General features: G+C 36.6%; 2 protein-coding genes across 2 annotated transcripts; both read left to right on the top strand.

Moving 5' to 3' along the window:
• Positions 1–488: 488 nt before the first annotated feature.
• tmem169a (transmembrane protein 169a) lies at positions 489–3,103 on the top strand (the record flags this gene model as incomplete). The annotated part of the gene is made up of 3 exons (XM_079844104.1): positions 489–678; positions 851–1,183; positions 2,469–3,103. Exons 2-3 carry the CDS (start codon positions 943–945, stop codon positions 3,101–3,103), a joined length of 876 nt encoding a protein of 291 aa, XP_079700230.1. The 5' UTR covers positions 489–678; positions 851–942.
• Positions 3,104–8,121: 5,018 nt separating this feature from the next.
• Positions 8,122–15,014, top strand: cflara (CASP8 and FADD-like apoptosis regulator a). The gene is made up of 11 exons (XM_079844100.1): positions 8,122–8,146; positions 9,147–9,207; positions 9,408–9,805; positions 10,006–10,111; positions 10,283–10,418; positions 11,950–11,996; positions 12,111–12,174; positions 12,253–12,305; positions 12,438–12,516; positions 12,833–13,334; positions 13,568–15,014. Exons 3-11 carry the CDS (start codon positions 9,498–9,500, stop codon positions 13,689–13,691), a joined length of 1,419 nt encoding a protein of 472 aa, XP_079700226.1. The 5' UTR covers positions 8,122–8,146; positions 9,147–9,207; positions 9,408–9,497; the 3' UTR covers positions 13,692–15,014.
• Positions 15,015–15,388: the final 374 nt, after the last annotated feature.

The following is a 15,388-nucleotide window of genomic DNA, read 5'->3' as shown; positions in this document are numbered from 1 at the left end:
ACCCACCAAATATGTCACCATCCTTGAGGACGATGTTGACTTTTGCTAATTAAAGTGATATTACAAAATACAAAAATAAAAATGTAATTTAAGGAATACTTAAGAACAACAAATGCATTACCAATTGAAGCAGTGTCCCCAAGAAAACATATTTAGACATATTTTAAATATTTCTTAATAAATGGCCAAGCTAGCAGCTAGTGCATAGTACTCAATAGCACGACAAAAGTTGATCACCATCTAAATAAAGTGGTGAAATAGTGAATGAGTGCTATCCAAACATGGTAGTGTACGTGCTTGTGTTTCAATATAAATTCGTGCTTTTATTAAAAGGGTGGGCATACTCTTTTTAAAGAACATTGTCAGGGGGAATGAATGATGAATCGGTTTTGCTGGCATCTTCCTCGGAACATATTTAAAAATTGAGTCTCCCTGAGGAGTGCCGGTTGCTAGGCAGAGCGCCGCAGACGCGAGCATGCGCACTGAGCGCTGCGCGCGTCGCTGATTGGCCCAACAATGGCATTATCGGCGTGAGGGGGGATGCGTTGTCCGGTGTGGCACTGTCCGAAAAAAATAAACCAAGCGCTACAATGTAACACGTGGTGAGCACTCGCGAATGATAAACTGAATATATTAAGCAATCGACCTCTGCATGCTTTGCTTGGGGATTTATTCAAGGTAAGAACCGTGTATTATCCCATCAGTATTGTGTGAATCATAAACAGATAGTAAGCGTGGGGTGTGACTAGATATGAATGGTGCCAGCTCCTAAAATGCTATGTAATGTAACGAAAAACAAAGTAACATTATATATAACAGCAGGCTGTTGTGATTTTTCCTTTCATACTAGAAGGCAACATCTTAAAAGGGTGATTGACACACCAAGCAGGTGTGTCCAGCTGCACACTGACATCATAGAGGAATCTTGCCGAGTCCATAGTGATGATGAGTGAAGGGGCATCTGGAGACATCAGTGGTTTGGAGCTGGAGGGAGTGATTGGGACAGAGGAGACCCCAGTGAACACGCTCCAGAGATCAGCAGAGGAGGAGGGAACCAGCACTCGGAGGAAGAAGAAGAAGAAAAAGAAAGAGATCATCTACCGCTCTGACCTGGAGGATGATGATGCTGGGGAGGGCACCTCTGCGAATGTGGATGGAACCTTTAGTCCTCCACTCGATGAAGGTGAAAATATGATATCTAGGGGCCAACTGTATTGTGGTGTTTGTGCAAGTGCAGTGAAATTTGACATTTGTTTGTTTACTGTTATGGGTTAAAATAGATGATGGCTCCAGCTCTATATAATGTGATTTCTATCCAGAATACACCAGATTGAGACCATGAGTAATTGTGCTCATATTAAATATTACATGATTTTATCTTTACTGTATCTTCACTGATCATTTTATGTCAATTATCTACATATTGCTTTATAATCTTCAGGTTAACAGTTTTTTTACAGACAGATAGGACAACTTTGCAATATCAGGAAATTATATATTATATATTTTCCATCTTGGAAAAAGTAGAAACATTTGTACTTTTTTTTATACTACTATTTAAAAGTTTTGGGTCAGTGAGTCCATCCGTCCATCCATACAAACACCCATCCATCCACCCGTCCGTCCATCCATCCATCCGTCCATCCATTCATCCATCCATCCATTCATCCATCCATCCATCCACCCATACACCCACCCACCCATCCATCCGTCCGTCCATTCATTCATTTATCCATCCATCCGTCCGTCCATCCATCTGTCCGTCCGTCCGTCCATCCATCATTTCTGTTCATCATATAATTGTACAAAAATTGTATTACAGTGTGCAAAAAAAATTAAGCAGCACAGCTGTTTTCAACATTGAAAATAATAAGAAATGTTTCTAGAGAGATTAGAATAATTTCTGAAGGATCATGTGACACTGAAGACTGGAGTAATGATGCTGAAAATTCAGCTTTGATATCACAGGAATAAATTAAAAATATATTAAAATAGAAAAAGTTTTTTTTAATTGTAGTAATATTTCACAGTATTACTGTTTTATTCTATGTTCTATGTATTGTAGCATTAATGAGCATGAAACTTCTTTAAAAAAAAGTTTAATTTTTTTTTCTTAATATTGATCCCTAACTTTTGAACAGTAGTGTATAATTATTAATTGGTCAAAAATTATAAGTTATAAAATTATAAATTATTATTTGCAGTTTTTGTCAGTATATTTTAAGTGTATTTTGTTATAAATAAAAATATAAATGTAATGTATTATTATTTATGAAATAAATGATTGATTTGTGTATTTAGTCATTAGTGAGTGAGTGTAATTCAAGGCACAGTTTTCGTGTCTGCTGGCATGGACTGAACACATCCCAATGTTTTTTTTGTATTGCATTTCCTCTTTCTTTCCCACACGATTGACAGAATGTGTTGTTAATGCAATATTCTCCTCAATATTTATGTCTCATTCACAGAAGAAGAGGATATCCCTCCTGACAGCCGTTTCGTGACCCTGACTGGCACCATCACCCGAGGAAAGCGGAAAGGCCAAATGGTGGACATCTATATGACCCTTACTGACAAAGAGCTGAGAGACATGGCACGCTCTAAAGAACGCCTAGATGCAGAATGCGACGGGCTCGCGGAAGCCAAGCAAAAACCCTGCGCGCTGGGGGTCAGCCAGGGCCCTCACGTTCTTCTCTGGAGCCTTTCCTGCTCCCCGTTCATCTTCCTTCTCTCTTTCATCACGTCGTTTTACTACGGAACGCTCACCTGGTACAACGTCTTCCTGGTTTACAATGAGGAACGCAGCTTTCTGCACAAGATCACGGTGTGTCCCTTGCTCATTCTGTTATATCCGGTTCTGATCATGGTGCTGTGTGCTTGTATGGGGGTGTACGCCGCTGTGACCCAGCTCTCCTGGGTGTTTGGAGAATGGTGGCTGGCGGTGAGGGACCTGGAGAAGGGCTTCTTTGGGTGGATGTGTGGTAAGCTGGGGTTGGAGGACTGTGCCCCGTACAATATTGTTGAGCTGCTGGACTCTGACACTCTCTCCGGGACCCTCCAGGGGAAGAGGATGGATGATGTTGAACACACTTCTACTTTGTGAACACAAAAAAAACCATGGAATAACATTGTGGGTTTAATGCAAGTTAAGCTCTGTCAACAGCATATGTAGCATGCTGTCAATTTCCACAAAGATTATTTTGACTTGTCAGAATCAGAAAAGGCAAACTGAAGAACGAGTCAAAATGATTTTCGATAGCAGTTGACCTTTTTTTCAATCCTGGGCTTTCATTTAAAGGGATATTCACCTAAAAATGAAAATTCTGTCATTGTTTTCTCACCCTCATGTTGTTATAAAAGAATATATTTTGAGACATTTCTCAAAAAGTTGATTTAATTTTTATTTTATTATTCTTTTTAAAATTGTATTTTATGTTAATCCACAAAAGAAAGAAAGTCATGGAACAACATGAGGATGAGTACATGACATAATTTTCATTTTGGGATGAGCTTTTTCAGACAAGTCTTCATTTGCACAGTTTTATTGATTTTTACATGTTGCTAGGGAATCATCTATGATTTTGTCATATATTGTAACATTTTACAGAATCAATGAAATACAGAGCCAAGTTACTCTAAGAATTCAGCACATCATCTTTCCAGGCACGTGCAGAGGGGGGGGCTTTGGGTGCTCGAGCCCCTGCCCTTTTTCAAAATGAATCAAAAGTGCCCCTCTCAGACAAATATCAATGATAATATCGTGGTCAACAAAACTAAATAAATGTGATTATTATAACATGACAATGTATACAATAGTAACGAACGGCTCAAAAGTCGGACAATTTCTGTTGAGGCGTTGCCATAACGCGTTGCTATGGATCGCGTGCGTTTTGATTGACAGCTGATTTTCCTCTGTTCGGAAGCGGCTCTCGAGCCAAATATGGTCCTTTCAGAGAGTGTGTGGCCTCACGGGAAAAAAGTAAACCAATTTTTTTTTTCATCCATAATCAGAGCTAATGTGTTGATTTAATTACAAATCTATATATTATATATTTTAAAGTATTACACAATTCACCAATGCCCGTTTGTCATGTATATACACCAACCAATCGTGATCTGGCAAAGCAAGTTCAAATTCCATTGGGCGATGTGAAGTGAAGCGGTCATTTTCTGTTCTTATTCATAAATCGGTTGAAAATTACATGGACAGAAGAACTAACGTTTGTGGAACAATTTCCTGCGGTTTGTCTCATTTTATAAATTGCATCACTGACAAAATGGATTTTAACAGACAACAAACAAATCCCTGCACAAAACCACAGCAGCAGCAGCAGCAAACGTCGCATTAATGGTAAGTAGTGTTAAATTCACTTGTATTTATGTATATTGATACTCCGTTTACCATTTCATGAAACTATCAAAGTTAACAAAAACCAAGTGCCACCGGCTCATACAGGCCTATTATATGAAGTGTAGGCTGGAGAAATGGTGACGTGAAAGGACTTTATTATATTACCATTTTTGAATATTATGCAGCATTATGAAAGTCTCTTATGTTCACCAAGCCTGCATTTATTTGATAAAAAACCGCAATATTGTGAAATATTATTAAAATCATGTTTTTCTATTTTAAAATAATTTAAAATATAATTTATTCCTGTGATCACAGCTGTATTTTCAGCATCATTACTCCACTCTTCAGTGTCACATAATCATTCAGAAATCATTCTAATATGAGGATTTAATGTCAATGATTGAAACTGTGATACTATTTTCAAGATTCTTTGATTAATAAAAAGTTAAAAAGAACATAATGTAATAAAATTTCACAATATTAGGCTACTGTTTTTTTCTGTATTTTTGATTAAATAAATGCAGGCTTGATGAGCATAAGGATATATATATATATATATATATATATATATATATATATATATATATATATATATTTACATATTGCCCCTTTTTTACATTTGAGCCCCTGCCCCTGAAGAACTCTCTGCACGGCCCTGCATCTTTCCATATCAAATGTAAAATAAGGAATAATGGATTTTGAGGTTTTAACGGTGCAGTTCATAATGAGATCCAAAAGCTAATCATTTGTTTCAGAACATAAATCAAACTATTTTTAAATCATTAAATGTGCACTAAGGAGGTTTTCTCATTTAAGTTTACATAGTACAGTACATTACATCTAAAACTCTAAACTGCATAAATGTGCCTAAACCGGTCACCATGGTAAGCCTGTAACAATGATTTATATTCAGAGATCTCAAGTTTGATTTGGCTAAAATTCCAGGCTTCCAGATTGCATTTTTACAAAGAAAACAATGTTTGGCAGATAAGAGTTCTTTATCATGCTTAGACTACCTTTTTTCCCCAGATATAAGCCTTGTAGGACATTCTTACTATCAGTGATCTATGCTGCTCTATGATGGTCAAAGGCAACTATAGCTATATATCAAACCTTCAGATTCATCTAAGCAGAAGAATAGAGCACAACTGACGGAAAATAAATGAAATTGCATGTTACTTGCGGAGGGACATTGTTTTGTTTTCAACCACAGATGGCATTGTGTACCTTATGTACAGCAGTTATAAAGAATCTGAGACTGAAACCATCTTAACATCCTTATAAAGAAATAAGGCCTTCTCCTAGCCTTTGGTCAGAACAGTATATCATGTTACAAATGTTGTGTAATTAGAAGTATGCTACGTATTTACCTTTGTCATGCATTATACACATTACACACATTTTCTCTCTTACGGTGTTCTCAAGCCATCTGATCGATACTTGCACTTGAACCAGACACTACAACAGCAACACTGAACTTTTACACTTTGTGATTTTACACTTTGAATACTTTTATTATTATTATTATTATTTTTAAATATTATATTCTGTCCATATGTCCCAAATCACTGAACTGTTGTGTTAGTGTTTGAAACAGTGTGGTGCTTTGTATTTTCACTGGTGTAACAACAATGGTGCTCTAATAGTGTTCACCAAGGATATCAGCCATTAAAAACCACATAATGTTTCACACACATTAAGGATAATGGTTCTGTTGTCCCGGAAGATCATATTACATTTTCAAAAACCTTTTAAAAGGACATTAATGGATTATTGGACACGTCTACTTCAGATGGGGCGGTGTCTGATAGATAGTTAGATAACTCAATAGATAGTTCAGCTCTGACAAGGATGTATGAATTATAGTACTCATTTACAACTCATTTACAACTATGGAGGCACACTGTTGTATTGTAAAATAATTAAATGCAGGGTTCCCACGGTCATTGGAAAATGGGAACAGGGAATGTTAAAATTGTTCGAAAATTCATGAGAATTAATAAAAAATGTATGTTGTGGATACTAGTTTACTAGAAAATGCTCTTGTCTGATTTGTGAGTGAATTATTATTTTGAGTCACAAATCTGGATTGGTCTGGATCAAAATTATAAAAAAAGAAAAGAAAACAAACTCTTGTCTCGTAAAAAGTGTGGGAACCCTGTGAATTACCATATATCTTACCAGAGATCTATGCATCTGATATGCACAATTTGTCAGTATGTTAAAAAAGAAATGTAAAATATGTAAAGACAAATTTGTTAAAAACTCGAAGTATTAAATCTGATTGATATATGCAAGTATTAGAAGCTTTTCAATTATACTGTATTAAATCTGCAAATAAGCAGGTTTGATGCAAACCACCTTTTACAGGAGTAAATGTAATCATCAATAGATTCAATCTGTTGCACAAGAGATTCTTTGCACTTTTTGTTTATCTTTGGGAACTTTTACAACTGCTATCCCATAGGCTACAATAGACTCTCATCACCCCGCTCATAATACAAGACCTTGACCTGTTTTTTTTTTACAGTTAGGCCAGCCTTAAACTGTTCTACAAAGAACACTTGAATGACATTCAATATTGTCTATAGGTCTCTGTTTTTCTGTAAACATGGTTTCAAAGCACAAACTTTGTTTACTATAGCATGAACTTAAAAAAGTTCTGTCTTCACACATATGCACTGGGTGTGTAACAGTTATTTCATTTTCAACAATTTATAATAAATAATTTTCTCTCCTTTGTTTCAATAGTTTTCTTTCAGACAAAGTTTTTGCAGCTCTCACCCTGTTAAAGGTGTGCTATATAATTGGGTTGTTGACATGACATGACATTATCGCTGTCACGCAAGATAAAAATTAATTTAATTAGTAATGTAATCATTTAAAATGCAGTAAATTGTTAAACATTTCTTTAATGGACCTGTTGATATAAAAAAATATATCTTTGTCTATTTATTTATTTTTAGACAAATCTCAAAATTGTCCCATGGTGTGACTGTCTCAGGCATGGTTCAATAAATTCAAATACATATTCAAATAAATAACTTTTATAAATTAAAAAGAAAAGCATACAAATGTTAATAAATACCTCAGGCATAAAATCATTTTAAATCAGGCAATTCCACTGACAAGTTGAATTAGTTGAAGGACCCCATTTAAGGTCATGTTACATGTGCACATGGTAAGATTTTGTCTAGAATTGTTCAAATATTGAACTTTTTTGGAACCACTATAAAAGTGTTCATTTCTGTTGTCCTTTGCTGCAACACCACTATATTCTTCATTCTTTCTGTCACACCATAGGACACATTTCAGTAAAAATGTTCAACAGTAAAAGAATTGACCAAGTTAGTGACCCCTTATATTTTATCAAACATCAGACACTACATAACAACATGGATTTTTTTCTTCAAAAGTGGTGTTTTACAACAACAACAACAACAACAACAACAAAAAAAAGCATTTTTACTGCTTATTTGTCAACCACCCATTTACCAAACCATTTTTATTTTTTTTAAATATCACTGTTGCCTGTCAACAAGCATCCCTTCCCTTATAATAACCCTCCCAGAACCAATTCAACCAGTCTGATACACAATCAGCACTAATGAAGAGTAATGAGAAGAAAGAATACAGAATGAGAGAGTAAAGAGTAAATTAATGAATGAATGACATAACGAAACTCTAGAGATTCCCGTTGAGGGAGTGTCATCTGAACGCTTCAGTCAGGCTAAGGCTAACTTACTTTCGCTTTAGACGGAGAGGACAAGATGAAGCCACACAACGACACCGGTAATATATCTTACGTTCGTTGTAATTAAATAATGCTTTATACGTTTAACTTTATTTATCCATCGAATACGTAGTTGCACACGTCTCGGTCAAATGCGAATTGAATCGCTAGTTTTAAGAACCGTCTATTTGTTTGTTTGACGCAGTGAACAAAATAACGCTGGTTTATCGCTACATAGTCGTGGCGTAGCTAGTTTGTGTTTTTCGAATATTAGCTGCATCTTATTTTAAAGGTGGTTATAGATGTGGGCATTTAAATATTACCTCCTCCCCTATAAAGCTAAGGGCCACGTAGGTGTTCCTTTTATCTCAAGACGTCATTGTTCATTCATAAATTAACCCGTTCTTTTGATTCGGATCTTTCCAACGAATCGGTTGAACCGTTTTAGTGACGACGTTAGATCTTTTTTAATGCTGCCTTCACGTGCTCTCGGGATTATCGTAAATACGAGTTTCCTAGGTAAAAATTGCACATGAACGCCCTCACATTTTGAAACTTGAATGCAATGAGTGCAATGAATGCAATGAGCTCGTAATCACTTCAGAAGTCAGAATGACCAAATTTCCGATAGCACGTGAAGGCAGCATAACTGATACTGTGAAACAAGAAGTTTCCAACAATCGATTTTCAAAAGAAAAACGCCTTGATAACTATTTTAAACTCGACAGATATTTTTGCGTGGGTGAGTGAGTTTCATAGCTGTGAGAACCAAGCAGCTCGTTTCACGGGAATCCCCTTACAAGGAACGTTTCGCTTTTGAAATTGATATTTGTGCACAAACTCTAAGATCTCTACAGAAATGCGGGGGGGAATCCGAAGTGGTCAATCCAAACACATAATTATTTGGTATATATTATACCAATGTTTATGTGGATTTGTAAAGGCAATATATTTGTTAGGGATATCCAGGTACTTTCTATCAAAGGCATGGTTTCATTTTTAGCTAAAAAAAAATCACCTCTCTTTATTCTAACGTTCTACTCTTACTTTTTCTTTTAGTGTCTCCTGGAGATGAGCCTCTCTTCAGGCATCCCCACCAAAGCTTTTGGCCTTCAAAACTGTAAGTGCTTGTCACTTACAAGTTTAAATCCAAAAAGTGGCTGTTGATTTCTACAAGAATGTGATGAATGAGGCTGCAGTGGATTTTTTCCCCCTCTCTCTGTCAGGATAAATGCAAATTTTTATTCAATAATTTCTTCAACAACAAAAAAAGAAAAACCCCTAATATCTTCTCCCTTTTTTCCTGGACTCGACAAATAGATGCTTAAAATGCCTAAAATTGCCTACTCCCAGCTTTTAAAATGACCCTATAACCTACAGCATCTACACAGGCTTATAGGCTACAGTGAAATGGCAGATGGATTTTCTATCATGGTTAACAAAGTGACCGCATCTCTTAACAACGAGGAGTGTAGGATCCTTCGGTACCTTTGTACGGATCTGTTCACCAACAGCTGTGTGGAAGATTTGAGAGGAGCTTTGCTGGCCTTTGCCAAACAGAGACAGAATCAAGCGGATCAGTGTCAGGCTGGTGATGCCCTGCTGATGGAGCTGATGTTCCGAATGAAGCGCTTTGATATCCTAAAGAAACATTTTGGCACCAACAAACAACAGGTGGAAAGAATTCTGCAGGAGGGAAGGGCCCTCTCAGATTACAGGTAATTTATCACATTAATTCTTACATGTCTGAGAAAAACAACCCATGTGGTAAAAATAATAAGTATAATAATAAGTCTTACTTCAGAGCCTGACATTTGTTTTTGGGGTTATTAGAGCACTCCCTCTTGTGGAAAACCCTATGCAGAAATACCCAAGAGTGTTATTTTCACTCACCTGAAAGATGATCTCGTTTACACAGGGTTCTAATGGCAGATGTGAATGAGAACCTGGAGAAGGATGAGTTACAGTCACTTATCTTTCTTCTGAACAGTATCCTGCCCAAAGAAAGAATGGCTAGAGCTACTGTAAGACTGGAGAAATGACATGTTTAACCTTCAGAATGTTTGTGCTAAAAGTATAGTACACTGAACATAAATGCATAGTCCATGATAAAGTTTAAAATCAACCACTTTCCTGTGATTTTGTTATGTGCAAGTTTATCTCATGTTTGTTTCATTGCATTTGGTTTCTAATAGAGCTTTCTAGATGTGGTGGTGGAGTTGGAGAAGTTAGATGAAGTATCTTGTGATAAGCTAGACCTGCTCGAACAGTGTTTGAGGAACATTCGAAGAATGGACCTTGTCAAGAGGGTTCAGGCCTACCAGAATCGAGGTCAGTCATTTCTGTTTGGCCAACTGCTTGTCAGCAGAGAAAAATGCACTGCAAGGTTTATGCAACATCGGTTACAGCTTTTGATTTGATTATGCAAAACTTAAGGGTTAGTTCACCCAAAAATGAAAATTCTGACATTAATTTCTTACCTTCATGTCGTTCCAAACCCGTAAGACTCTCGTTCATCTTCGGAACACAAATGAAGATCTTTTTGATGAAATCTGACACTTTGACGCTTCAAAAGTTTGTAAAGAGGTTGAAATACATATGAATTGAGCAGTTTATTAAATTTATTAAATTTTCTAAAGAAACATAAATGCTTTATATGATGAACAGATTAAATTTGGGCTTTTATTCATATATAAACAAAACATTCATCAACTCGCACATCAGTTGTGGTAACCGGAAGCGCAAGCATGTGTTATGCAGCACGTTTGAGCTTCCGCAAGAGCCAATGAGGTTCATTCTCATGTGTTATGCAGCACGTTTGAGCTTCCGCTAGAACCAATGAGGTTAATTCTCATGTTACGAAGAATGTTTGAGCTTCCGCAAGAGCCAATGAGGTTCATACTCATGTGTTATGCAGCACGTTTGAGCTTCCGCTAGAACCAATGAGGCTCATTCTCATGTTACGAAGAATGTTTGAGCTTCCGCAAGAGCCAATGAGGTTCATTCTCATGTTACGCAGAACGTTTGAGCTTCTGCTAGAACCAATGAGGTTCATTCTCATGTTACGTAGAACGTTTGAGCTTCTGCTAGAACCAATGAGGTTCATTCTCATGTTATGCAGAATGTTTGAGCTTCCGCTAGACCCAATGAGGTTCATTCTCATGTTATGCAGAATGTTTGAGCTTCCGCTAGACCCAATGAGGTTCATTCTCATGTTATGCAGAATGTTTGAGCTTCCGCAAGAACCAATGAGGTTCATTCTCATGTGTTATGCAGCACGTTTTAGCTTCCGCAAGGAGTTTGTTCTCGCACATCAAGCAAGCACGGTTGAGCTTCTTTTCATGTTCGCTGATCATTGTTTAAATGTGAATAAATGCCTAAATTCAATCTGTTCATCATATAAAGTGATCGAGTCTTTTCAGAACATTTGGACTAAACTGCTCAATTCACATGGATTAGTTTTACAATCTTTTTATTAACTTTTTGGAGTGCCAAAGCATCAGTTGCATAGCTCCTATGCAGGGACAGAAATCTCTCAGATTTCATCAAAAATATATTTTTGTGTGAACTTTTTGTGTTCCAAAGATGAACGAAAGTCTTATGGGTTTGAAATGACATGAGGGTGAGAAATTAATGTCAGAATTTTCATTTTTGGGTGTACTGTCCCTTTAATTCGGCTATGTTGTAAGTACATAAAAACATTGCTGACATTTAGTCATGGTTTTGTTTTTTTGGGGGGGGTTTTTGCAAAACTCGGGTTACCAAGCTTGAGCGGCACCCAACCCGAAATACATTTAAAGTAAAAAAAAAAAAAATTTAATACATAATTAAATGTAAAAAAATTATTTTATAATTTATTCAGGTCAGAACGTACCATGTGCAGTCACTAAAGTTCAGAATTCCTTTACGGTAAGGCCATGTTCAGATTTTTTTTCTTTCTCATAACTTCCAAATAGATAGATGCAGTATGTTAAATAATTATACACATTTTACTTATGGTTTCTCTATATTTCTTCATTTCAGTTCACACCTGGGAAGTGTCAGTCTTCAGTTAAACCAGTGAGACGACCACAATGCTTTTCTCAAGGTGAGTTTTTATTCATTTTTTGTTTTAACTTAGATCCTATGGATAACATACCATAACAGACTTATGGTCTTTTTCTAGAGTTAAAAAGTTTGAAGCTTTCGGTGCCTGAAACAGGGACGCAACAACAACCGGTAAGAAATTGCTTCTCACTTTTTAATAAATAGTAATTTTTGCAAAGCCTAGCCATTTTTGTATGTTTTTTTGTTTGATGTTTATTTGAGTAGGTTATAACCTATTCCTCCCACTGTCTGTATGTCTGCTAGGCTTATGTGGAGGAGTATCAAATAAATCCTGAGCACAGAGGCCTGTGTGTGATTATTGACTGTGTTGGCTTTGATGGACGTAAGTGTGTGTGTGTGTCATAAAGTGTGTGATACAGGTTTTTGACCCTTTGCCATTTTATGTTATAGTCATGATCATTATAGTGTAATCTACTGCTTCTGAAAACCTCATCTGTTTTTGGCCCATTGGTTTGCTACGTAAACTTGTTAAAACACAAAATGTCATGTTTGCCTACAGGGGAAGGCTGATTTAAAAAAAAAAAATCCCAACCACGACCTTCTAAAGAAATTGCCATTTTTCCCTGGGCTTTTGTTTCCCCTTTAATTACTAATAGGAACTTTGACCGTTTGTGACTACATTGTTTGTGTCCTTTCAGAGATGTTGAATCAGACTTTTGAGCGTCTGGGTTTCAGGGTCATTTTCCACTCTCTCCTGGGTCTGAAAGAAACCCAGAAGGTCTTGGAGGACCTGACCCGGAACCGGAGCCTTCAGAGGGTCAACCACTTTGTCTGCTGCCTCATTAGCAGAGGAACAGACACACATCTGTTGGCTACAGACTCTAACAGCCTTGGCATGAGGCTGGAGGATCTGAGGCAGCTTTTCAGCCCGAACCAGTGTCCCTCTCTGGGTGGTAAACCCAAACTCTTCTTCACCCAGATCTACAGGACCACAGAAGATCCTCTAACACCCTCAATAGACGATGAATACATTGAGACAGATGGACCAAAATGCCAGTATTCTGAACAGAGGACCGTCCCAGTGTCAGCGGATGTCCTTTGGAGCATGTGCACCGCAGAAGCAAAACTGCTGGAAGGATCTGGCCATCAGTCGGTTTACCTGCATGCATTAAACACTGCCTTGTTGAGGGGGCATGAGAGGTACTTTATGAGCTTTTTACCAGCTGTCTTAAAGAGCCAATGTTCTCTATGAGTCAGTCTGTCATTGCTTGTGACCTGACATTTTAACACTGCAGTAACTGTAAAAAAAAAAAAAAAAACACTGCATGCTACATCGTTTTCAATTTTGCTTTTGTAGTTGGGAGTTTCACTCCGAAGAAACAATTATGTAATTAAAATATAATTATTCTGTTTTTTCCCCCTTAAATTTGCAGAAAGATGCCTTTATTGGACATCATGACGGAGGTTAACAGAAACGTGTTTAGTCACAATCAACAGAATCCTGAAAAGTATCAACTACAACTCTCTCATACACTACGGAAAAATCTTTACTTGTAACACGTGCAACACAACACAAATAGTTTTTTCCCTGTTTTCTTTCTGTCCCTTTCTCGCACACACTCTACTTGTTTTAGAATAGAATTGTTAGTGCACCAAATAATACGCATAGCTGCATACTGCCATAATCGGCTGTTCTCATTATTGTTTATTTTTATATATTTATATATTAATATTTTTATTTATTTGTGATTATTTATCCCCTCCCCTGTGGCAGCTAATATAGTGTTCTGTTGCAATCCAAGTGCTAGTCTCATTAATCAACATAAGAAGAATACCTTCAGTCATTAGTCAAGCGAAGTAAATAAATGAAGTTTATTTCCATAGCACTTCTCAAAATACTAAGAGCAGCTTTAAAGAAAATCACGCCTAGATGCTCCTAGGAAAGCAATGTTTAGGTAGAGGGAGAAAAGCTAGAACTTTTAGCTCTAGGAACTAGATCTGGCATGACAATGAATATACATGTGATTAATAGTCCCAACATATGTTGTAGTAATAAAATAATCGTCATATGTTCATTGAATACATCTTTATTATGTATGATGTGAGAAGAACATCTCTTTAGAAGAGCGTATTTTTACATTGTCTTAATGTCCTCCTTTTTCACAAGTGTGTGTTTACGTGTATAATACACATGCAGATTCTATATTTATTCAGATCCTTAATGTCCTCCTTTTTCACAAGTGTGTGTGTATACGTGTATAATACACATGCAGATTCTATATTTATTCAGATCCTTATTCTAGGTATCAGTAGGCTGGCATTTTGTGACCTTAATGAGCGTAACAGTAGCATGATGGGTAACTCAAATACTAGCTGACAAGTTGATTTTCTGTATCTGGTAAGAACCCAGGGTAGTCTCTAGGCATAATTCAAAGTAACTACTGTTATATTTTATCCATTAAGAATTTCCTTCATTTTTATCCAAAGTTGATAGTGTATCTGTAACCTTTTATAATACAACCACAAATTATTTAAACGCATAGCCTAATTAATATATATTTGTCATTTAATCACTTGTAATATTCATGTAGCCTAATTCATAGCCCTTTTCCCCTCAGTGATTATAAGTAGCCTAATTGGTCATGTAGAATTTCAGTGGAGGAACGGGATGATTTGTGTTTGCAAATTATGAATGAATATAATGTGAAAAAAAGTGGCCAGCGTTGTCTGTAAAGTGCGTTACTCTTGGCAGGAAAAACTGTGTGGAATAGGCCACGGTGAGTATTATGATTTAAAACGATTACTTCCATGTGAGACTGCATGAAAAGCCTGTATTCTGCTTGAGATGCTACAAATAAAAGACCATTTGATTACATAGGCCTACTTCGAAGAGGTTTGAATTCTTGTCTTTTCTTTTCTTCAGTCATTTCATTGTGCGAGCTTAACGAGTTACTTGTCGCTACCTACTGGCATAATAAAATAAACTGCAAAGAGAATCAGTCAACTAATCTTTTCAGGGAGTGACTAAATTTTAAACTAGCTAATCGATTTAAATTCCCCACCACGCTGACGTTAAACACCTCCGCCCATTTTAGTGTTTGCGCGAGATGAGTTACCAACAAAAATAACATTTGGTGGACAGATAATGTCAAACTGCTTTGAGGAACATGAAGGCCAATCTATTTCGTTTCTTAGCGATTCTTGTTTAGTGTCAAATTGAATTGACACATTTCAGTTATTATAGCCTAATCAGT

Source organism: Gobio gobio (genome assembly GCF_949357685.1).
Source record: "Gobio gobio genome assembly, chromosome: 19".
NCBI classification, from domain to species: domain Eukaryota; kingdom Metazoa; phylum Chordata; class Actinopteri; order Cypriniformes; family Gobionidae; genus Gobio; species Gobio gobio.
Note: the sequence above shows the minus strand (reverse complement) of the source record. Positions and strands in the feature narration are given on the sequence as shown.

What these genes read in the sequence shown, in the direction of transcription:
- cflara (XM_079844100.1), top strand. Translation starts at nt 9,498, where the DNA reads ATGGCAGATGGATTTTCTATCATGGTTAACAAAGTGACCGCATCTCTT. An exon ending in TCAGGCCTACCAGAATCGAG is followed by an intron (nt 10,419 to 11,949) that starts GTCAGTCATTTC and finishes TAATTTATTCAG; the next exon opens with GTCAGAACGTACCATGTGCA. An exon ending in TTGTTGAGGGGGCATGAGAG is followed by an intron (nt 13,335 to 13,567) that starts GTACTTTATGAG and finishes TTAAATTTGCAG; the next exon opens with AAAGATGCCTTTATTGGACA.